This window comes from Engraulis encrasicolus, chromosome 18 (genome assembly GCF_034702125.1).
Source record: "Engraulis encrasicolus isolate BLACKSEA-1 chromosome 18, IST_EnEncr_1.0, whole genome shotgun sequence".
In the NCBI taxonomy this organism is placed as follows: Eukaryota; Metazoa; Chordata; class Actinopteri; order Clupeiformes; family Engraulidae; genus Engraulis; species Engraulis encrasicolus.
The window spans coordinates 10,674,295-10,697,434 of NC_085874.1; the positions used below are offsets into that span (position 1 = coordinate 10,674,295).

Sequence of the window (23,140 nt, forward strand, 5' to 3'; positions counted from 1 at the left end):
CTTAACTTTTGCCAAATACCTGTCTTTTTCTTAATCAACTTATCTATTTTTATTTCTAATCTAACTGTTAAGGCACATTGTGCGCTGCATATCTTGTATGAATTGCGGTATTCAAATAAAGTCATTAAAATTGTTATCATCACAGATGAAAGATTTTAAACGTCCAAAAAGAGATCCAGTAGCTTGTAATTTAACTCCTTTCGCTAACATGCTCTGCACAAACAAGAATCTTCACAGTTCACACAGTATAGTTCTTCTTCATACAGTATAGTTTTGAAGGCATTCATTACCCTGTGTGTCTCAGATACTCAATGAAGGCATTCACTTAGCCTAAAGTAACCCCTCGTGGACACTGTATCCCCCTACACATCTGCTCTGACAGCTGTTTAGCCTCCAACTTCACCAACACCCTACAATCAACCGAGTGGTCAAACATGAGGAACTTGCAGCAGCACGTGTGAAAGATATGAAACCCCACCTGGCTGGGAAACTCCCATTGTCATTGTGACACAGCACACTCCACAGCACACAGTGCTCACTGCACACAACAAAACTGCAAAACTGTGTTTATGCTTCCCCTTGGGGCCCCAATCAGTGCCCCAAGGGAGCAGTGCCACAGAATAGTACCATAGTCAGGGTACCTCAGTCATGGAGGAGGATTGGGGAGAGCACTGGTTAATTACTCCCACCACCAACCTGGCAGAATGAGAGTCAAACCTGCAACCTTTGGGCTACAAGCCTGAAGCCCTAACTACTTACCCATGACTGCCCAAGATGGCAGGACTGCCTGCGTAAAACAATAAGCATTGGTCAACAGATACTTAACTAGCTGAGGAACCCTCATGTCACAGGTTGAACTATTTTGCCTGTGACAGCCACAGATGAATGCCACCTGGGGGAAGAAGATGGCAGGGCACTGCCCCCTGGTGGCAAAGACAGGAACTGCTCAAATGTGCAATATGGACTGAGACATGACTTTGACTTGACAAAAAATACGTAATTTCACATGAAATCAGAAACTTAATGGCCAGCCACACCAACATGGATTTTAATACAACATATTGTCCCTTTTCAACCTTTCCAGCCATCCAATTGAAGTCCAAAAGATATGGTTTTGATGTTGCTTGAAAGCTCTTTTCTGGCTCTACAACTTACACAATCAACATGGAACACAGTTATCCAAGTATGAAGTACAAGGCCCACTAAGTTGCATTAAAATCTGTGACGCTCGGGCCCAAAAGTGTCTGATTGCTTGCAAAATGACACAACATTGGCATGCATGGACCAAGCATGTACTGAACAGCACAAACCAAAGCACATGATGGGGATGATTTCCAAAGAAACTTAAGCTGTTTTCAGGCTGACCTGGGTTCCATTTCTCGATTCTTGTCATTGCTAACCGTCTTAAGACCGTCTTAACCCATTGATGCCTGATGTTGCGTTGCGCAACATTGACCCTGCTGCCTGGAGCTGCATTACGCAACATTCAGGCTCATGAGATTTGAGACAACTTCATTGAAAATCTCTGTTTGTTTGAGAAGAATGAACACATTCCAATGAAACATGAAGGTCTTAGCGTTTAAAGCTTAGTGCATATTTTTATGTGCTTCAGAAGCTGAGATATTTAGGTTTTTATAGGCTGAGGGCAGCTCTTCTTAAAATGGGCTCAGGCATTCAGCACCCTTTTTTGCAAGTGCCTTAGGCATCAATGGGTTAAGACATAACACCTTTCCCTTGGATTTAGTGGTGAGCATCCCTGTCGAGAGAGAATTGAGTCGCTCTTACGAAGGATGTTGCTATCATCGTTAGCAAAGACGGTTCCGAGAATGCCACCCCAGATCAACTTAACAGTCAGCTACTGTTGTGGTTGTTGAGTGTATTTTGAGATTGATTTCAACACGGAATGCCAGCAGTTGATACAAATATGCATACGGTATGTAAAGTGATTTTTCGTATGAGAAGTGTTTCCCATGACACTCGAAGCGGACCGCACTGGCAAAAGTTGCATTTGGGGTTTTCTGACAGTGGAAATGGTCATGTGAGTCACCGTTCACCTACTAATGAGTCAAATAAGTGTTGGATGACAGTGATTAATCCTACCTAGAGCCCCTTTATGTTTTGAACGTTTGTTTCAGGGAGCATGAGACATCGTTTCAAAGGGATTGGCCACAACAGAGTGCAGAACTTCACACTATTGAGAATTCTTGGCATATGCTCTGGCATGAAAAAGTCAAGCAAGACAGGATGATAATAAATCTGGACACTTCAGATTCAGACACTTATCAAAACAATGCCACAGCAAAAGTGTGCCATAATCACACATAAAGGCATTCCAACAACCTATTACAGTGTGTTACCTTTTTTAAACAACGTTTTTTGACTACTAATAGTAGTAGTAATAGTAGTAGTAATAGTGATAGGCACTCACCCTTTCACAATAGCAGCCTCTGGGTGTCACAGAGTGCCAGATGACCAGATTTCATACTATTGTTACTGGCAGTAGTATTGCCATTATACTATTAGTAGTAGTCATAGTAATAGTGGTGGTAGTAGTATTAGTGGTGGTAGTAGTAGTAATAGTATTAGTAGTACTAGTAATACTAGTAGTGGTGGTAGTACTACAGTAGTAGTAGTAGTAGTAGTACAGTAGTAGTAGTAGTAATAGTAGTAGTGGTGATCATGGTAGTTGTCAAAGAGGTTGGATTAATAAAGAAGAATCAAAACACGCCCACCCAATGCAAAAGAGTGTGCTCAAGTTGGGTCTCCTAAGGGGGGACGTTGTCCCTTCCTTCTTCTTCTACTATTTTTGAGGTGTTTGCATAAGAAGTGCCCTGCCGCCATCTACAGCGCTAAGGGGACTCCATTGATTCTGAACCTCAGGACTCCGAAGGTCTCCTAACCGAAGGTCTCCTAAAGGGGCGTCACCCGACATAAAGTGGATACCGGAAAATATAAAGTGGATACCAGAAAATAACTAGAATGACGCATCTCTGTCTATAAGATCTCTGGTAGTTGTAGTAGTAGGGGCAGAGACGGTTTAAATGCAATAGAATAGAGAATCTTTGGTAGGGGTAGTAGCAATAGTGGGCACTCACCCTCCCACAGTAGCAGGCTCTGTGGGGCTACAGAGGGCCAGATGACCAGGCTGTTGGGCTCGTAGAGGGGGTTGCTAAGGCGCTCCAGTTCCTCTGGACGCTTCACCCACGACCACAAGGCCACCGTCTTCTGGGTGAGCTGCAGCTTGGCCCTGTGGAGGAGCAGGAGGGAGAGGGAGAGGGTCAGTAGGGGCTGTCTTCAATCACACGCACGCACGCACGCACGCACGCACGCACGCACGCACGCACGCACGCACGCACGCACGCACGCACACACGCACACGCACACACGCACACACGCACACACGCACACACGCACACACGCACACACGCACACACGCACACACGCACACACGCACACACACACACACACACACACACACACACACACACACACACACACACACACACACACTTCGGTTTGTGTCACGATATTTGACCTGCGGTTCGATACACCCCAAAACATTTTTAATGTATTATTTTAAATGAAAATCTGTTTTGTTTTTTTGTTTTTTTCCATTTGCCAACCTTATGGAAACAAAATTCTAAATAATACAAATTTCTGGAACGAAGTGTAACAAAGGGTGAAAGGGTGCATCACGATACTGCCTTCTTGCAGCGCGATACACACAGTATAGTCGCTGTGTGTGTCGCGATTTCTAGGTTCAACTCATTATCGTTAAAGCCCTAACACACACACACACACACACACACACACACACACACACACACACACACACACACACACACACACACACACACACACACACACACACACACACACACACACACACGCATTCAGTACCTGTCAGCGGCGCAGTTTCCGAGGAAGGTGCCAAACTGCGAGGCGTAGGCGTGCTCAAAGAGCAACACCAGGAAGTGTTCGCTGAACTGGAAGGAGCAGGGGAACTGGCGTAGGATCTGCCAGACGCAGTCCAGGAAGAGCAGGAAGACGGGCGCCTCGCCGCGCAGCTTGCCATTGGAGTGGGCCGACTGGGCGCAGCGCTGCTGGAACGGGTGGCCTGCCTGCAACCGTTTGACAATGGCGAACAGTAAGAGATGGCAACAGCAAGTCATGCAGTGTGGATCGAAACGAAAAATTGCTTTATTTCCTCCCTCGGCAGTTGACTGCATTTGTGGGCGTAACGGGGATATTTGAGGTCAGCATCAGATGCTGACTTTGCTGCCTTGGTACCCAACATGCTGTGCGCCACCTCCCTCTCAACCGGAAACCTGAAAAACAAACATGGCTACTACCCAAGCTACTACCTTATCATACTCTTTATTCTGACACTTTTGCATGTAGATATTGAAAATCGAATGGATAAATCAACATTGCAGTATCTAAATATGCTGTCGCTAGATCTATTTATAGCCTATTCTACGATTCCGCTGTCTGATGATCATTCACCGTTTAAATAGCATGTGTAAGCTAAGCGCTAACGTGATGAACGTAACTCCCGCCATAGAATCGCCGTAACATCAAATGCGCAAGGCAGCGCACTCGTTAGTGCCGTTCGTAACGGCTGCCTCATCAGCTAACTTCACCTATCTGATCAGTGACCTGTTTATATAGGAGGAGAGTCATCGAGTCACTGCCTCCCGTTTCGAATTGAGCCCTCCTCCTCTTCTACTTCCACTTCCCCCCCCTCCTCCTCCCTCTTCTCCTTCTCTTCCACCTCCACCTCCACCTCCTCCTCCCTCTTCTCCTTCTCTTCCACCTCCACCACCTCCACCTCCACCTCAACCTCCTCTTCCCCCGCTCCTCCACCTCCTCCTCCCTCTTCTCCTTCTCTTCCACCTTCTCTTCCACCTCCACCACCACCTCCTACCTGCAACCACTCCCGCTCCACCAGGGCCTGGAAGCCGCGGATGGTTCTGCAGGACGGGTCCAGGATGATCTGGGCCAGTGACGTCACCTGCAGGGTGGAGTCCGTCCCCTCAGTACCATGGACCAGCACAGAGGCTCCCTCCCTGTGAGAGAGCAGCACATACACACACACACACACACACACACACGCGCGCACGCGCACACACACACACACGTGCACACAGACACACACACACACACAGAAAAGTGGGTTGACGCAAGTTGGCCAGGAAAACAATGGAGACACGACCAGAGGTCACAGTGTCAGAGAAACACCAACACACAAAGACGCACCGCGCACACAAACGTGCACAGACACACACACACAGAAAAGTGGGTTGACGCAAGTTGGCCAGGAAAACAATGGAGACACGACCAGAGGTCACAGTGTCAGAGAAACACCAACACACAAAGACTCACTGCGCACACGCACGCACACACAATGTGTGCGCACCAGGGGCCTATACTAAGAAGCTGGTTCAGGAGTAGACCAGGTTAAGTAAAGAGGTAAATCATCTGACATCTGAGTCCTCATTTTCTTCTGAACCAGCTTCTTAGTATAGGCACCATGGCTGACCTGTCGATGCACTGGGCAGCCATACACACACACACACACACACACACACACACACGCATACACACACACGCAAAATGCACCACACCTGTCGATGCACTGTGCGGCCAGGCAGGCGGTGGTGAGGATCTCCTTGACGTGGCTCTGCCAGTTGGAGGCCTCCAGCTTGCTCAGCCAGCGGTCCATGCTGTGGGAGGAGTCGTTACAGGCCTCCACCAGCTTGATGAAGCTCTCCTGCAGCACGCTGTGCCTGCCCAAGATTCAATAGAACAAATGGGAATTAAAGAAAACATGTACTGTATAAACAAATAGGTGTAATGGGATGGGGTACCAGAGGACAGTGGTTCGCAACATTTTTTTGAAGAAATGCCCCCTTGTCCGCATCATAAGCGTGCCCAACGCCCCTTGACCTCAACAACACCCCCCCCCCTTATTTTTAAAACATAAAATGGACTAATGCTCCCCATACCACACTCCACCAAGACCGCGACAAAAGGCTCCCATCAATGTTTTTAAGTTAAATGATGCGTCAGGCACAGACTTAAAGCAATGATGAACTATGTGATTCAATGAATTCAGCATTCTGCATTGAAGCATTCAGCATTCTGCAATGAACTCATTCATTCATTCATTCAATTCATTCAGTGAGGTTTAGGAGAGTGTAACGGAGGCCAACCAGCAGTGTGGGGTGTGGAACATTAGTAAACCTCAAAATGATTACCAATGGTAGGGGTGAACTTCTAATGTGCATCTGATTTGTTGTTCTGTATATCTCCTGTGCACTTTGTATTTGCTTGTGATGTTGGCTTGATTATGTCCTCTTTTGAAAGTCGCTTTGGTTATAAAGCGTCTGCCAAATGCAATGTAATGTAATAATAATGTAATGTAATGATTTCCTTCATTCTACCTCTCTATGGCCTTGTGGATCCTCCTCCACTGCGGATAGTTGGACTCCAGCTCGAAGCCCCCTCCGCGCGCCTTGGCCTGCTGCGCCACGGTGATGGTGCGCGTGTCGATGATGTAGCCGCGCTTGCCCGCCCGCAGCGTGGCGTTGATCAGCTTCTCGTCCTCCTTGCAGCGCCGCCCGTTGGTGCCCGTCAGGGGCTGGCTGGCGCGCATCATAACCTGGGGAGAGGGAGAGGAGGATTTTTTTTCAAACATAATTATTACTATTATTATTATTGCAACAACATAACGGTTTTTCGTAACTTGTCCGAGTACTGTAAACCAGTAGAAAACACACTCTTAAATGAGATTATAATGCTATTACTCCTACTACAAGCTCTACCTCTACGTTTGTAATACTCCTACTACCACTACTTCTAGTACAACAGTGCTATTACTACTCCTCCTTCTACCACTACTACTACTTTGAATGCTCCTCCTCCTAGAACTACTACTACTTCTAATGCACTCAGAGAGTGCAGACCTTCGCCAAGGAAGCTGTTTGATAGAACAATAGAACATGTTACTCCCTAATTTTTCAAAAGTCTTTCTGCCTTGTTTTTGTGGACTTAGAAACTGAAAAGTCAAAATTCGCCCTATCCTGCAATGGTGTAGAACGTTTTTTTTTAAAAATCCTGTATCCGGACCGTGATCTGAACCAAAATGTAATCACTTGTTCCTGTTGTCATTTCCTACAACTCCACAACATGTCATCAAAATCCGTTCATTACTTTTTCAGTTATCCTGCTGACTGACAGACAGACAAGTAAACACACAGACAAGGACATGGAAAACATAAAGCTCCTTGGCGGAGGCAATACTCATAATTATAACGGCTGGTCCATTCCCGTCTCACCATGCCATTCTTCTTGTGGTAGTAGCTGAGCACAGGGAAGCGGCCGCCATGCCGGAAGGTGGCCACCTTGCGCAGCGTGTCGTCATCAATGTCCTTTGGCACTGTGACCAGCAGGGGGTAGGAGGGGCACACGCTGAAGTCCTTGTTCACCTCACTCAGTCTCCACTCGTCTGTCTGTTTCATGGACAGGGACAATGAACCAGTGACGTCAACAAATGCATGTTGAGGCCAAAAGGCATAGCAGCAAAAAAGATATTCTATTCCAGAAAGCGTGAAATGTATATCATTTTGATCTTACAGCATGCATTGTTTATGTACAAGTTATTGTGACTAACTACGTACGTATGTGAAAATGTTGACTCTAGCCAACTGACTCACAGCTGTATGGTCTCTGACCACCTAATTCCCACAACTCTCTCAGCATAAACGAGAGACAAAGGTCCAATAAAAAGATTCCATTTTAAAAGTTAAGTAAAACGTGAGACAAAAATGAATAACTGCTCTGAATTTGGCATGGCGTTTGCGGAGGTAATAGCGAGATTCAATCCATATAGGCCTAACAGTTAAGTTACTTTGTAATATTATTGCATTTGCTGAAAATGTCGAATAAACAGACAGGGAAACAAAGGAAACAAACAGACAAAGACTTAGAGGGCCCAGCCGTACCATGGACTCAAGGTCTTTGAAGGCCTCTTCTGGGAGGAAGGAGTTCCAGCCGTCTTCAATCACCTCGAACATGGGCCGGTAGAAGAAAGGGTACATGAGAGACACAGAGTCCAGGGTGGAGAGAGCCTGCAGGACACAAGCCATGGAGACAAACTGGCCAGTTATCCTCATAACACACACACACACACACACACACACACACACACACACACACACACACACACACACACACACACACACACACACACACACACACACACACACGCACACGCACAGCACTTTGAAGGCCAATCTGCCATTTGTAGTGCCCCTCAATTGCATGCTTTATGTACGTGTGCAAGTGTGTGTGTGTGTGTGTGTGTGTGTGTGTGTGTGTGTGTGTGTGTGTGTGTGTGTGTGTGTGTGTGTGTGTGTGTGTGTGTGTGTGTGTGTCAGTCCTCTTCTTTATTTACTGCATGCTGCACTGTAAGCACATATGTGAAATGTCCTGCATATTTTTGTTTTTTACCTGCGTAATGCACTTCTTGTACCAATGTCCTCTACTTCTACTGAAATATCTCCATGTTCCTATATCTCCTGTATGCCTGTACAGTCCACATCGTTAATGAGTACATCCCTTTAGAAAAGTAACAATTTTCACTTTCACAATATTATTTCCAAAATGTGCATAAAGTGAGTTTAATATATTTGTTGGAGCCTTCATCAGAAAAGTAGGGTTAACAATATAACTTAAATGTACTCATTGTCGATGTGGACTGTCTGTATTGTTATAATGCTGTCTGTATGGGCAACGTGGGTTAATTAGTTTCCAATCCAGTGCCACAAAATCCAAATGGCCTGCTTTCACTTGCGAGTGACCAAATAAGCCACGTTTGCAACCACAAATCTACTTGCTTGAACAAGGCGAGATCTGCTTGGTCTTAGGAAGGTGGGGATGAATGTTCGGCAACCAGCATGGACAGAAATATCTAATGTGACTTCTCCCAAGACATAAAGAATGCTGCTTTCTACTTGAAGCAGCGAGTGAACTGCGTTGCAAACATGTAGACTGCATCCGCAATTCATGTCAGGTAGGTCAGATGCCAATGCCAAGGCCAATCATGGCAGATTACTGACAACATGGAGGTTCCATGCCAGCACAGCAAAGGATAGTGTAGGTGCCCAGCTGCGCAGCAGGAAATCTGTTCTCGCGATGACTTGACACCACACCATGTGACATAAATGCCCAGCTGTCACTCCCATATGCCATGTCATGGACGCAAAACCAGAATGCTTTACGTGGTCACAGGCACAAAATACTGCATCAAAAGCAAGCCCATTACCAGGCACCTGGGCAGGTGAAACCAGGTCATCTGGAAGATGTGGCACTGGATTCTTATTGTAATCTGGTGATACTAGCTACATAACAGTATGTCTCACAATGGCGTTGCAATGGGGGAAATGCACCCACCTCAATAGAGTTGGCAATGTTCAGGCACTCCTCCATGCCAGGGATGTCCAGTTGAATAGTCCTGAGGTCTTTACACTTCACTATGATTGACCCAGAGGAGCCTACAAACCTATGAATGGAAATTGGAATAGACCAGCTATGTCATCATGGCATGCCATTTAATCTGCACTAATTGTGTCAGGACTGTCAACACATTCTGAGCCCCTTTGTGACAGTGTTTTTTTCCTTCTTTACATTGAAATGAGGGACAGTGATGGACAATACCCCAAATGTCAATTGTGTGAGTTTACTCTATATGCCTTGTGAAATCAGTTGGTATGGTGTCAAAACTAAAGCAGTTCTTTCACTCCCTCTCCTACTTCATGACTGTTGATAGTGTCGCATGATGAACCAAAGTCATAGAAAGTATGCACAGTAAATTGAATTAACAATCAAAATACATAAATTAAGCTTAGCAGTGAATGCTGGATAGTGTGGATTGGATAATAATTGTGAAATAGTTGCTTGGAGGATAAACTGGTGTAGCAAATCTGAAGCAAATCATCTGAAGCAAATCTAAATTAGATGGATATCCTCCAACGGTATTGAGTCTGGCTATCCGAATTAATTCATGTATTCTAAGACTGAGGGCAAAATTTGGCACAGCCTGCGGAAAATAATCATTCGGTGCCAGGTCAGCCCGAACCTTGTTCTACCTTTTCTCGATGGCGTCGATGTTGGCGTGAAGCAGCCACAGTTCTTCGATGTTGTCCTGACGCGAAGACAGGATGAGATGGTGTCCTGTTAAGCATAGCGTGCCTTCCACCAGTGGCTGGAATGGACGGTGGAGGACCACACCGTCTACGCGCGGTGTCTTTATTAGCTCGGCAAACTCCATTGAAAGATTAAAGGAGACTGACTGACAAGAAAGAAGAGCAGCACAGTACTTCAATTTAGCTAGAGACAAACACACACCACACCAGCAACAGCAGTAAACCTACGATTGAAAAGTCGTGCAAGACTGAAGACAACACTTCAAAACGTCTTCAAGTGCTGTGTAGGTAGTTTACTGTATCTTGCAACGGAATTTGTGAAGTAGACTAATAAACGACGTTTATCATTCGCAGAGAATAGCAATGCAAGCAAAGGCCAAGTGTGCTGACGTTGCTTCACTTGCTGGTGGCTAATTGAGCGGGGTTTTTTTAGCGCCATGCAGACAATTCTTCTGCACATTGTTCAAATGTTTATTCTAGTTTATATATAGCTTACCCAGCACTTCGGATCTTAAACCCTTGAACAAACGATATAAGAAACGATTCGTAAACAATTACCTGTCAAGTCCACTTCCTCTTCCTCAATGGAGGTTCTTCTTCTTCAGCCGGCAAGCCAATGCTTTCATTGTTACACTGCCTCCCTGTGGTGGTGTTACCACAGGCAGAAGATGTAAGAGGAAGGGGAACGAGGCAAAAAATTTGCATGGATGTGCCAAGCAGGGCCGTCGTTAGCCCTATTTTAGGGGGGATTTATCCCCCCTTACATTAGTATTTAGCGATTTTTAAAAAATAAGATAATAATAATAATAACAATAATAATAATAAAATATATATATATATATATGCCTATATATATTTTACATTTTTCCAAAAGCAAATGCAGTAAAGCACTGAATACGGACCACCAAGAAGGCAAGTTAATCTGAATACAAGTACCTGTTTGCTTATTTATTGTTTAATGGCACTTATATCCTAGGCCTACTGCACAGCAATAAAAACAGGGTGCACAGCAATATGTTATGCGGGGGGGAAACATAGGCCTAATACTCATAACATAACATAGTAATATTCATCAGTTGAAACATTTTGAAATGTTTTGTTTAGCTTACATATAAGGAATGTTCATTAAAATGTGAATTAAAAAAAAAAAATTGTTCAAGAAGACGCTTTTGCACACCTAGGTGGGCAGGTGCGTAGGATATTTTCCCAGTGGGGTTGTCATTCAAGTGTAAAGAAATCCTGCACACTGTCCATTCCACCAACAAACTTAAATACAACATGAAGAAGGTCGGATGACCGAAACAATGTATTAAAGTTTGTTGGTGGAATGGAGCGTGTGCACGATTTCTTAAAATACTGAATTTATAGACAAAACCTTAGCAGAGGCGCTGAAAAAATGTCAGAACATGGACTTTTGAACATGGACAACTTTTCACTACAGTTTCACAACAGAAAAAAGTTTCCATAAACAAATACTGTTTAGTGTAAACTAAACTTATGATAAAATCTTTTTTTTCTGTCTTCCTCATTCCCTTGTATAAACAGCCCCAATTGTCCCTTCACTTGGCGGCCATCCACAAATAATATTCCTTATTATAGAAAAGTGTGGCAGAAAATCATTGTTGACTTCCTTTTTTATTTTTATTTTATTAACCTTACACTTTACTGGGCAGTCATGGGTGAGCGGTTAGAGCGTCAGACTTGCATCCCAGAGGTTGCCGGTTCGACTCCTGACCCGCCAGGTTGGTGGGTGGAGTAATCAACCAGTGCTCTCCCCCATCCTCCTCCATGACTGAGGTACCCTGAGCATGGTACCGTCCCACCGCACTGCTCCCCATGGGGCGCCACTGAGGGCTGCCCCCTTGCACGGGTGAGGCATACATGCAATTTCGTTGTGTGCGCTTGTGTGCTGTGGAGTGCTGTGGAGTGCTGTGTCACAATGACAATGGGAGTTGGAGTTTCCCAATGGGCTTTCACTTCACTTTCACCAATGCAGTTCACAAACATTAATTCCCCAATTTAGGCTACGTTAGTTTTCAACCCTCTGGTTGTGTTACGATCAAAGAGGGCAGTTTTTAAACTTCATTCTTAAAGGGACACTGTGTGAGATTTTTAGTTGTTTATTTCCAGAATTCATGCTGCCCATTCACTAATGTTACCTTTTTCATGAATACTTACCACCAGCATCAAATTCTAAGTATTCATTATGACTGGAAAAATTGCACTTTTCATACATGAAAAGGGGGATCTTCTCCAGGGTCCGCCATTTTGAATTTCCAAAAATAGCCATTTTTAGCTGTGAAAATGACTCTACTTGGACCATACTAGAAAATATTTATTTATTACTTAGTAAACTTTCATGTAAATATCAAATTTGGTTATAGCCAACCCAGTTTCAATGAGCAGCATAGTTGCAGTACCTTTTTTGACAATTTCCTGCACAGTGTCCCTTTAAATAACTTCTCTATTTTTCATCATACGTAAATGAGAGTTCTTCAGCTAACCTATTCAAATGGCCAAAATGAAATATATAGAAATTCCTGAAGACGTGTGGAAGATATACAAACTTGTTACCTTCATGGTGTTTCAGTCAAAAATGACCGGAATATTCATTTACATCTCCCAAAGTTATAGACACTGACCTTGGATATAAATTCAAAATTGAAGTAACACACACACACACACACACACACACACACACACACACACACACACACACACACACACACACACACACACACACACACACTCACACTCACACAACACACACACAACATAATTCTGGATGTTTTGGAAACCCATGTTGTGTAGCAAAGAGGAGTACCTATAGTTGCCCTGGCAGGACTCAAACCCGGCCTTCCGGTACCAAACTGGGGCTCTGACTGCTACATCAAAGAGGCAGGCTCATTGGTGCGGCAGTTCAAAACACACCCAGAACACTAGTGATGGTCACTCGCACCCACGTGCATCACACACTCATCACATCATTTATGCTTCACCAATGGGGTCCCTCGCACGGGGTCACCAATTCGGGAGGTCCCTCACATAGAATTAGGCCTACATCTCACACAAATACTCTTCCGATGGCCTCACAGTAACCATCCTACTTCTGACACCATTTGTAGTGAAAGCTGTGAAAGCCCAACTGGGAAACTTCAACTCCCATTGTCATTGTGACACAGCACTCCACAGCACACGAGTGTTCACTGCACACTGCACACAACAAAATTGCATTTATGCTTCACCTGTGCAAGGGGGCAGCCCCCAATGGTGTCCCAAGGGAGCAATGCGGCGGGACAGTACCATGCTCAGGGTACCTCAGTCATGGAGGAGGATGGGGGAGAGCACTGGTTAATTAGTCCCCGCACCAACCTGGCGGGTCGGGAGTCAAACCTGCAACCTTTGGGCTACAAGTATAGTGAAGGAGAGTGGAGTTGCCCTGCCAGGACTTGAACCATGACCTTCCGGGTACACTAAACTGGGGCTCTGACTGCTAGGAGAGCATGCTGTCTACGGAGAGTGCATAACATCCTGCGTGACAGCCACCATCCTGCCTACCATCTGTTCCAACAGCTACCCTCAGGTAGAAGGTACAGGTCCCTTCAGAGCCGCACTGAAAGACTGGCCAAGAGCGTTTACCACCAGGCCATTAGACTTTTGAATTTGCAGGACTGCTGAGGAACATTACTGTCTTAAATGTTATCCATCTATCCTTTGGACATTCTGTGTGTGTGTGTGTGTGTGTGTGTGTGTGTGTGTGTGTGTGTGTGTGTGTGTGTGTGTGTGTGTGTGTGTGTGTGTGTGTGTGTGTGTGTGTGTGTGTGTGTGTGTGTGTGTACGCGTACGCGTACGCGTACGCGCGTGCATGTTTGAGGGGGGGGGGGGTGTCGTATTATGCACTTAATCTCTGCTGCACTGTAGCCCCTTAATGCGCGCCGTACCTCCAGTGGCACGCTGTAATAGTCATTGAAATGTAACTACCATAGCACTACAATACTATGACACAATACAGGCCCTTTAGTGATGCACCACAACTTGGTCATTATCATACTGGTAACAACAAATGTATAAAGCCGCGTCTTAAGGGGTTAAGTGGGATGGGGGGGCTGGGAGGGTCAAGCACTGGTGTCACTTTTACCTCGTTTTGCACTTTAATTGGAAACCTGCTACTACTAAGTATTGTACCCCAAACACAATTTCGTTGCCTTTTTGACAATGACAATACATTCTTGAATCCTTGAATCCTGAATCCTGAGCAGGCTTGTTGGCTTGACAGTCAGAACACAGCCACAACCCCTACTGGTCACTTCATCACAGTTTTGTACATTAATGTTTTATGCAAGCAATGTATAGTCTTCAAATTGCCAGATGCTTACTTCCTTATCTTGCTCAACTTCCCCGTCATATACTCTTTGCACTGTTGGCATGAATTAACATAATTACTTCCTTGGTTTGTTTTCAGGATCTTGTTGGTTGGAGTGCTGTTAGAGTTGATAAAGACATTGCTGCTATCCACATACTGTTTGTCAAGTTTGTCAGGACACATGATCAGTGATGAATGATTCATGGTGTCGCTGGGTGTTTTGGGTCTTTCAACAGGAGCCAACTTGTCTAAGTAGGTCTACTGTAGAAGGCAAGGTGAAACAGTTGGTATTGGGGGAGCAGCATCTCCTGTACGAACAGGCTTTAGCATAGCTTTCAGGGCAAGGGTTGTTATAATATTGTTGTTTCAACATTGGAATGTTCTTTTTTTATTAGGCCTACTTTATATCGAAGTTAATGTTCCACAGCAACAACAGTATTTTACTGTGTTATTATAACTAAAACATCAACATGTCAATGTCAATGTCAGATATTCAGAATTAAACTGAAAATGTGAATGAGGCCTAATTGTTTTCTTTTAGAGTCTTTTCTCTAAAACAGAATTTTAATAAAACGAATTGGAGCAAGATACAATAAAAGCCTACAAATTACTTAAACAAGGCAGAATAACATTTAAATCACCTTGAAGATGTTTCAAAAGGATGCCTAAAAGATATTAATACAAAAATATATGCAAATCAGATTTTTAATCAATGCATATACCTTTTTTGTGGAGGCAGTCTAGGCTTTGAGGCAGTTTGCAACACCTTGACTTTTTTTCAAGTATTTCAATTGACTGTAAATATCTGCAAAAGTGGCACATATGGTTGTATTCTGAAAAGCATAACAAAAAAGAATATGACAGTAAAGTGAATGTAATACAAACACGTTTTATTTAAATTGAGTGTGAACACAAAAAACAGGTTTTAGAGGTCTTCAAACAGTGCAAACACGCTCTAAATATATCTAGCCAAGACTTTTGAAGCTTGAACCTTGTAAACAAAGGTGTTGGCTGCATAAAGGTAAAAAAGAGCATTTAGAAATGCTCTGTTGTTTCCTCACAAATTGTGAAAAAGTAATTCTAGGTCAAGTCAGGGTTTTGTAAGTGGAATACTAATGGAGCTCCACCCCTTCCGGGCGGCTCATGGGGCTGTGAAAGCCAAAACTTTTTACTGGGCTGTAATGGACTAATCGAAGCTATTTCCCCATCCACCTCGCATTTCCCCGTCAATCACACATATGCTACATCAGAATTAATGATAACCAATGGTGTGCTTGTTGACTTCACTTGACAAGCGTTTTTTGAGTTGTGTGCATGCAAAAATATGTAATTATTTGGACTACACAACAGAAGTCGCATGTCCTACGTACATCCATGCTTCCTACTTGGAGCAGCGAGTGAACTGCCTCACAAGCATGTGGACTACACCCGCAATTGACGTTAGCTAGATTAATGCCAATCAGGGTAGATTACCGACGGCACGGATTACGTCTTCTGCCCAGCACTTGCTCTCACCTAACTGCTTAGCTGCTTAGCAAAAACTTTAGGCTCGTTCGTGACAACGCAGTAAGATTTTTGCTAGGCAGTGGGCATGCGCACTTTGCCAGTTTGATGCATTGTGGTTGGAAAATTCTAACCAGAATGCATCAAACTGACAAAGTGCGCATGCCCACTGCCTAGCAAAAATCTTACTGCTTCATCACGATCGAGCCTTTTGTTCCCGAGATGATTTATCGCCATGTGACAGGACTGCCGCGCAGAGGCCACCCCCATATGCTGCGTCGCGGACAAAAATTCGAACCGGGGTGCTTCACGTGGACACAGTGGGCATGCTCGCTGCCTAGCAAACTTGCTGGCTGGCAGAAAAAACGCCATCACGAATTACCTTATTAGGTTCGTTCGTGACGAAGCAGTAAGATTTTTGCTAGGCAGTGGGCATGCGCACTTTGTCAGTTTGATGCATTCTGGTTAGAATTTTCCGACCACAATGCATCAAACTGGCAAAGTGCGCATGCCCACTGCCTAGCAAAAATCTTACTGCGTTGTCACGAACGAGCCTAATGTGATAATTGCTTTGTTTATGCTGGCTGAAAGGGGCGTGTTCACACCTCTGAATACTCATGAACGGCGTGACGTTTTCCATGTGCGTTACACCCATTTGTGGGGGAAAACAACCCATGCAAGTCAATTGGTGATGTTGGGGTTTATTAAACAAAAGATACGGACCTGTAGACTAGCGTTGTTGACGTGCAACATGCCGAAAACGTGCTGTGTTGCCGGCTGTTCAAATAATATAGCCAAACAGCCGTGGCTGAAGGATGGAATGTGTTCATTTAGGCTAGCCAATGTAGCATGTAAGTCAATGAGACATTCGGTTTGTTTTCACCCATAAAGGGGCGTAACGCAAATTTAAGATTCATGAGTATAGCCACTCAAACACTGGGTACTTAACATGTGAATAGCGATAGGTGTGGCTTCGGAGGCTGCCGCAGAAAATCCAAAGATTTATTTTCATTCTCTTTACTGTAAAAATGGTCAACTATATAATTTCGTCAATATACATTTTTATTTGAAAACTAAAAGTTTCAAGGTTTTTAATGGTGTCACTTGTATGTTTGAATGACAAAAACTCACAGTTACAGATGTGTTTTTGGAGAAGTGTCAAAATAGGTCACCAGAGAGATTATTATGTTTGTTTAATGTCTTGTCATGGTAAATGATAACACTTTTTTGCCCTTTTCATAATTATTCATGTATCTTTCCCAACATTACCCAAGGGATACACATTAGATGGCTCAAGCATTTTCAAAGATGCCTGTTTAGATTACAATAATAACAGGCCTGACTGGTGAAGTGCGCGATTGATGTTTGGAATCAGCTTCTTCTCAAACTCCCAAAGCTTCTTGTCCTCATACAATTGGTCCTTGTAAAGGTTCGCTTGTAGTGGGATCCTGACATGGATTATGCGGCAGACATCAAACCCCACATTAATGGAGGGTCCGGAATGCTTCAGAACTTGATGTATGGACGTCTGCTCAACAAAGCGGGGATTGATAATCAGTTTCTTGGGCTTGTATACTCCCTTCCGGCCGGGCTCACGATAAATGTGCTCAAAGATATTTAGACCAGGCACATTCTTCCACTCAGGCCGGTTAAAGTGACCACTGCTGTCGAACTGGGTTTTGGGGAAAATTGGGTTCTCAATTCTGAACACACCGGCTGTAGCATACTGTTTCTGTAGGGTGTCCATTAAGTGCCCTAGGCTGGCGTGTTCGTATGGCATAATAATCTCATCAATATCATTCAGCAGGAGGTATTGTGACTGATACATGTATCTGTATATGCATTCATTTAGAGTAGCTGTCTGGCCATAATAATGCACGTCTCCATCTGTTCTACCTCTATGATGGCCCTTACTAGGTGTTAGGAACTTGTCTATTGGCCAAGGTACGACCTCCAGCATGCCCTCTTGACTGTAATGCTTGAGTACTTTCTCCACGTCTGGTCCACAGCTGGTGTTGTAGATGACCACTCGCTGAATACCTATCAGCTTGTAGACCTCCATGGTCTGCACAAACTGGAGGGCATTGTTGAAATCCCCAAAGAGGTTGGATACACACACAGTAAACCTGTACTTAAACGATACCTTTGTCTCCTGGTTTTGGATGGGTAAATACTTTAAACTCTGGACAGGGGTTGGGTGCATCGATATGGCTACGTGTGTAGCTTTGATGGATGATGGACTGGTACACAATATGTCCGCTGTTCCATAAGGGAAGTTAAAGTGATCCCTGTGAATTTCAACTGCTGCCTGTGAAGATGCACACTGGCTAAAGTCCCCCTCACCCGGCTTGGGGCTAGTTGTATTTTGAAGACAGAGCAGGCAGTACATCTTCCGGAGCTCTGCCCTCCTGAGGATGCTTATCACCCGTATGGCCCCACCTCTGCGGTGGTCCTTAAATGCAGACACCACAAGGTGCCTGGAGTTGTTGAGGCGTTGGATGGTGTCTGCGGCATGTGCTTTTCCATGCCGCACTGGTGATCTTTGTTCATCTGCCAGTGCCAGGGGTCTCACCTTCCACCACACAAGCAAGACAAAAGTGCAAATGCAGACCAGCAATAGGAATTTCCTCCTCATCGTGTGTCCAGTTGTGGTTTCCACTTCAAGTCACTGCAAAATTGATTAAACATATTTTTTTTAAAGAAAGAAAAAAATATATATATACTGTGTATTGTTAGGAAGGCCATGTGGAAATAGACAGCACACTAACAGGTGCACACCACACGAGGACGTCGAGTAACTTTTGGGATTCAGTTAGGGGTCAGGGAACGCTTGGGAGAGACTTGTGGACATAGAGGTAGAACAATAGACTAGAGCAGGGATACTCAATTAAAAGTCCCCGAGGGCCAGTTTTTCAAAATTTCTCCCATTAAAGGGCCAACACGAGCCACGACCCCCCGCCCAAAAAAAAAAAAAACCATAACAAAAAATGATAACGCCTTTGTAAGCACAAAAACAGTGACAGGATGGGGGGGAAATTCTCTCATACGACTACAGGGCCTGGCCTGCATTTTCCTGGTTGGGTGAGGTGCCTGCCGTGCTCTCATTGCCACCCTTCATTTTTTTTTTAAATGACACAAGATTATTTGTTAGCCTATATTTGCAGACTACATCCATAAATATTTATTTCTTAGTGAGAAAATCAATAAGCCTGAAGATAACACTTTTCAAACAAATGTTGCATATGATAACTTTGTTTATGCAGCTCTCACATAAATACTGCATAATGCAATAATATCATGGACCCAGCAAAGAGGAGGACACCTCAGGTTTTGCCAACAAGAAAATGGCACATTTGATGCAATGTTGATTACATGCAACAGCCAATAATAAATTGTCAAGTTGCTCATAACTTTGTTTGTAGTCTTAAGAGGGGCTTAGCATTCCAAACGAACTATTTGGGGGCTGTTTAAAAGTGTGAAAAGTTTATCAAGCAATTCGTTTTTAAGTAGGCTACCACTAGTTAGCTGCCAGCAGAGCTCAAACACAATTTGCCTTCATTTGTGTTAGCAACTAGCTACAGCTAGTGCTAAACCAATTCGAAGTCCTAACACACTGTTTGCAATGAAATGTGGACCATTACTTTCAAAAACGAGGCAAAGAGAACTTTGTAAATTATTTATTTACAAGTTCTGATACCGTCCTCCCCTTCTATAGTCTACCTCACAACAACCCACCCTTGTAGTCACTTCTGTTTGGAGCCTGCAGGGAGAAACTGATTGAGGGGGCGGGGCACGGCACGCGTCTTCCTAGCGTCTGTGGCGCGATTTCAAAATAAGAGCCGGCAGCGCGATCGGACCTAAAAAAAAAAAATTTTTTAATTTTTCAAAATTATTCGAGGGCCACAAATAGATGCCTCGCGGGCCACAAGTGGCCCGCGGGCCGCTATTTGAGTATGGGGGAACTAGAGGTGACACGGAAGATTTTTTATTTTCTTATTTTTTTTAGGAAAGTGCACTCAACTCCCAACTGTTTCTTACAAGGTCTTTGGGTGCGAGCAAACAGCAAAGTTCATATTTAGTAAAAAAATAAATTAAAAAAAGCCAAAGGCTTAGGCCGAAACGTCTGTCTGTCATGTTAACCCACTAGATTAAAATAGAATTACACCCGATAGTGTGGCTTTTTTCTTTTGCTAAAACTAAAATCAAGATAGTCATATGGAAAATACTGCTTGAACTGATTGCTACAGACTGGTTACAGTTTTATGTCGATTAGTGTTACCAACATTTTCCACAAATGTATTCTTGCTTTACAGGACTTGTCATAGTGACTACTAAGTCTGACAACTTTTTTCCAGTATTAGAATGACTTATCCAATGCAATTTAAAAAATGGCAAGATTTTGGGATTTCAATTATTTCATTTGATCTAATTCAAAGAGACATGGTGACATTCAGTAACTGATTTGATATGTACGTTGGCATGCAAAATAGAGACTTGTGAAAACCTGGTGGAAGCTTTTAAAATGCTTTATGAGGATCACGCACCCTTGGCAAGCCCTGTGAATTCTACCCGTTCCCCTCAACTATGCTGCTTGGTTTTTGCTACCCACCTCCTCCCCTGCTCCGCCTTGTGTATGACATGGCATGGGCTCTTGTCATGGCACCTGGGCCTGGCTCATGTTCATGCGGGAAATGTCTTTCTCTTCCTGTCCTACTGGAATGAGAGGGCTCTACCAGTAACTGAAATTTCTCGAAATCAGCAGCAAGTGCCCAAATGATATCTGAAAACAGGGCTGTAGCTTGGAGGGTTGCCTAAATCAGAAAGAAACAAGACAGATTCTCCCCATACATCAACCAATACATATAAGCAGATGATGTCAACATGTTAAGGAAATTAATTTAATTGATTAGATGATACCATTCGATTTTCGCGGAAGGAGAACAATTCCGAAGTCTGGAAAACATGTTCCTCACTTGCCGTCTTTCGTCTCTCTGAGTCTCTCCTCCCACCAAGGCCGTTTTTATTGAGCGGAACGGAAGGAAGGAATGGAACAATTCAGGTCTATCATTGTTTCAGTAGGAAGAGAACACTCCCTACCCTTATAAGTGCACTGCCAAGAATTTATGCAGACACAGAGGTCACACAGAAACATTTTGGCCAGAAACGTACAGAAAGAAGAACAGTCTTGACTATATCAAAAATATTCTTACACATCAGTACAATTTTTTCCACATTTTCAAAAATATATCCATAACCAGATAGTGTTGTCAGTACATAGAAAATATTATATGAGACTAATAGGGGTTCCAGAAAGACTTTTTGCAGCTCAGGGTAAGAGTTGGTAATGGCCCAATTATCCTTTATGATGTGCGTTACTGTACCTGTTTAGCCGTATTGTACTGTACTCACTGAACCGATATCCAAATGTGTGGATTTTTATTATTAAACCATATGTCCATCATATTCCATCATTTATTGAGGACACTGTTAATGTGCTGAACAGCCTATAGATCTTAGGGCTTTTTAATATACCCCCTTCTTCCTGGTGATATACTGTACTACGGAGTGCCTAGGACCTGCTGCTTTACTGATTGTGACTTTCTCTACCCCATGCACCACTTTTGGACGTTTTTATACATCGGAGCGCCGAGTTGACTTCATTATTATCGTTATTATTATTAGGCCTATTATTATTATTATTATTATTATTATTATTGTTATTGTTATTGTTATTACAGGTATTATTATTATTCTCATTATTGTTATTATAATAATAATAATGAGTTGACTTCTCTCTTATATCAAAACAGCATTGCTACGAAATTACCTAGAGCTTTAAGTAACAGATTAAGACTTTGTCAGAACAGTTTTGGTGACAGTAAGATTACAACATAGGCTCTGCACAAAGGGATTAAGTGTGAAACCTGAAACTGCATGAACTCTGCAAGACTTCTTTTCCCATAGATTTTACCCTTCATAACAAATCAAACCTCAGGGACTACTTGGAGAAGATTGGAAACTATTTCAGTGCTGGAAGGGTATGAGGTGCCAGTATGCCATTGGGAGTGGCAAAAAGTGCACCCGACTTCATACCCTAGTTAATCATTTTTGTTTTATTACTTATTTCTTATTTATTTTTACTGTGCTTCTTTGGATGCAGAGCTGATAACCCCATCATCATTTCACCACAATTAATATGTATATGACAAATAAAATAACTTGAACCCCTCCACTAACACTATGCTAAATCACAACCACATAGTGGCTTGCTATATCATTGAATGCTGAATCATTCTCTATTATTCAAACATTATCCTCTGTTCACCATTTCCATTTCCTATCTCTAAAATGTGGAGAAATTAAATTCTAAATCAATTGTTCAAGCCAAGTGCCTGACAAGCCAAGCACCCCAAAAGATCAGATGCTGGACTCACCCGTATTCCAGTCTTTTAATGTAAATTTCACAAAATGAAATGGGTCCTCTCACGGCACGCACAGCAGACCAGGGATGGCGGTATAGTCACAAACAGTCATCTGAGGAAGTCATCTGAGTCACCTTAGCGGTACTCACACCAAAATACCAAAACTTACAGAGCCGGTTATGCTGCGTAGCATAGACGGCGGGGTGGAAAGTAACTAATCACATTTAGCCTACTCAAGTATTGTACTTGAGTAGCTTTTATGAGTATTTTGTACTTTTTAAGTAGGCCTAGTTTTTAAAAGGAATACTTTTACTTGTACTCGAGTATCCTACATTTTGACCCAAGTAGCCTAATTTACTCAATTACACTGGAACCCGGCCTGAGTAGCCTACTGAGTACAAAAGTAGACTGAGAGACAAAATGGCATGCAAAATAATGCCACAATCTGCTGGAAGTGAAAGATTATGCAGGATGAAACACAGCATTTCCACTATTTTACTATCTTGTATCAATGGATGATGGCTGGTGCCAAGAGGATAAGGATGGAGGACGATATTCAAGAAAAGAAATTTTACTCAAATTACTTTTTACTTTTAGATAGGTACTTTTACTTTTACGTAAGATGTAGATAAGATGAAGATACT

General features: G+C 43.4%; 2 protein-coding genes across 3 annotated transcripts in view; both read right to left on the reverse strand.

Moving 5' to 3' along the window:
- mtmr9 (myotubularin related protein 9) overlaps positions 1-10,818 on the reverse strand; it is a 32,531-nt gene extending 21,713 nt beyond the window's left edge. The window contains exons 1-10 of one of the 2 annotated variants that reach the window (XM_063223006.1): positions 10,767-10,818; positions 10,152-10,354; positions 9,457-9,565; positions 8,007-8,132; positions 7,341-7,514; positions 6,447-6,664; positions 5,628-5,789; positions 4,928-5,069; positions 3,901-4,121; positions 3,096-3,247 (exon numbers count right to left, since the gene is read on the reverse strand). In XM_063223006.1, the coding sequence (XP_063079076.1) occupies positions 3,096-3,247; positions 3,901-4,121; positions 4,928-5,069; positions 5,628-5,789; positions 6,447-6,664; positions 7,341-7,514; positions 8,007-8,132; positions 9,457-9,565; positions 10,152-10,333 (1,486 nt within the window). In that variant the 5' untranslated portion in view covers positions 10,334-10,354; positions 10,767-10,818. The other variant, XM_063223007.1, reaches the window with a different exon arrangement.
- A 6,572-nt stretch (positions 10,819-17,390) lies between these two features.
- On the reverse strand, positions 17,391-22,582 carry LOC134468424 (uncharacterized). Its single transcript, XM_063222347.1, has 2 exons — positions 22,509-22,582; positions 17,391-18,742 (listed from the first exon to the last, which is right to left on the reverse strand). The coding sequence occupies exon 2, from the start codon at positions 18,707-18,709 to the stop codon at positions 17,396-17,398; it is 1,314 nt and encodes a 437-aa protein (XP_063078417.1). The 5' UTR covers positions 18,710-18,742; positions 22,509-22,582; the 3' UTR covers positions 17,391-17,395.
- Positions 22,583-23,140: the final 558 nt, after the last annotated feature.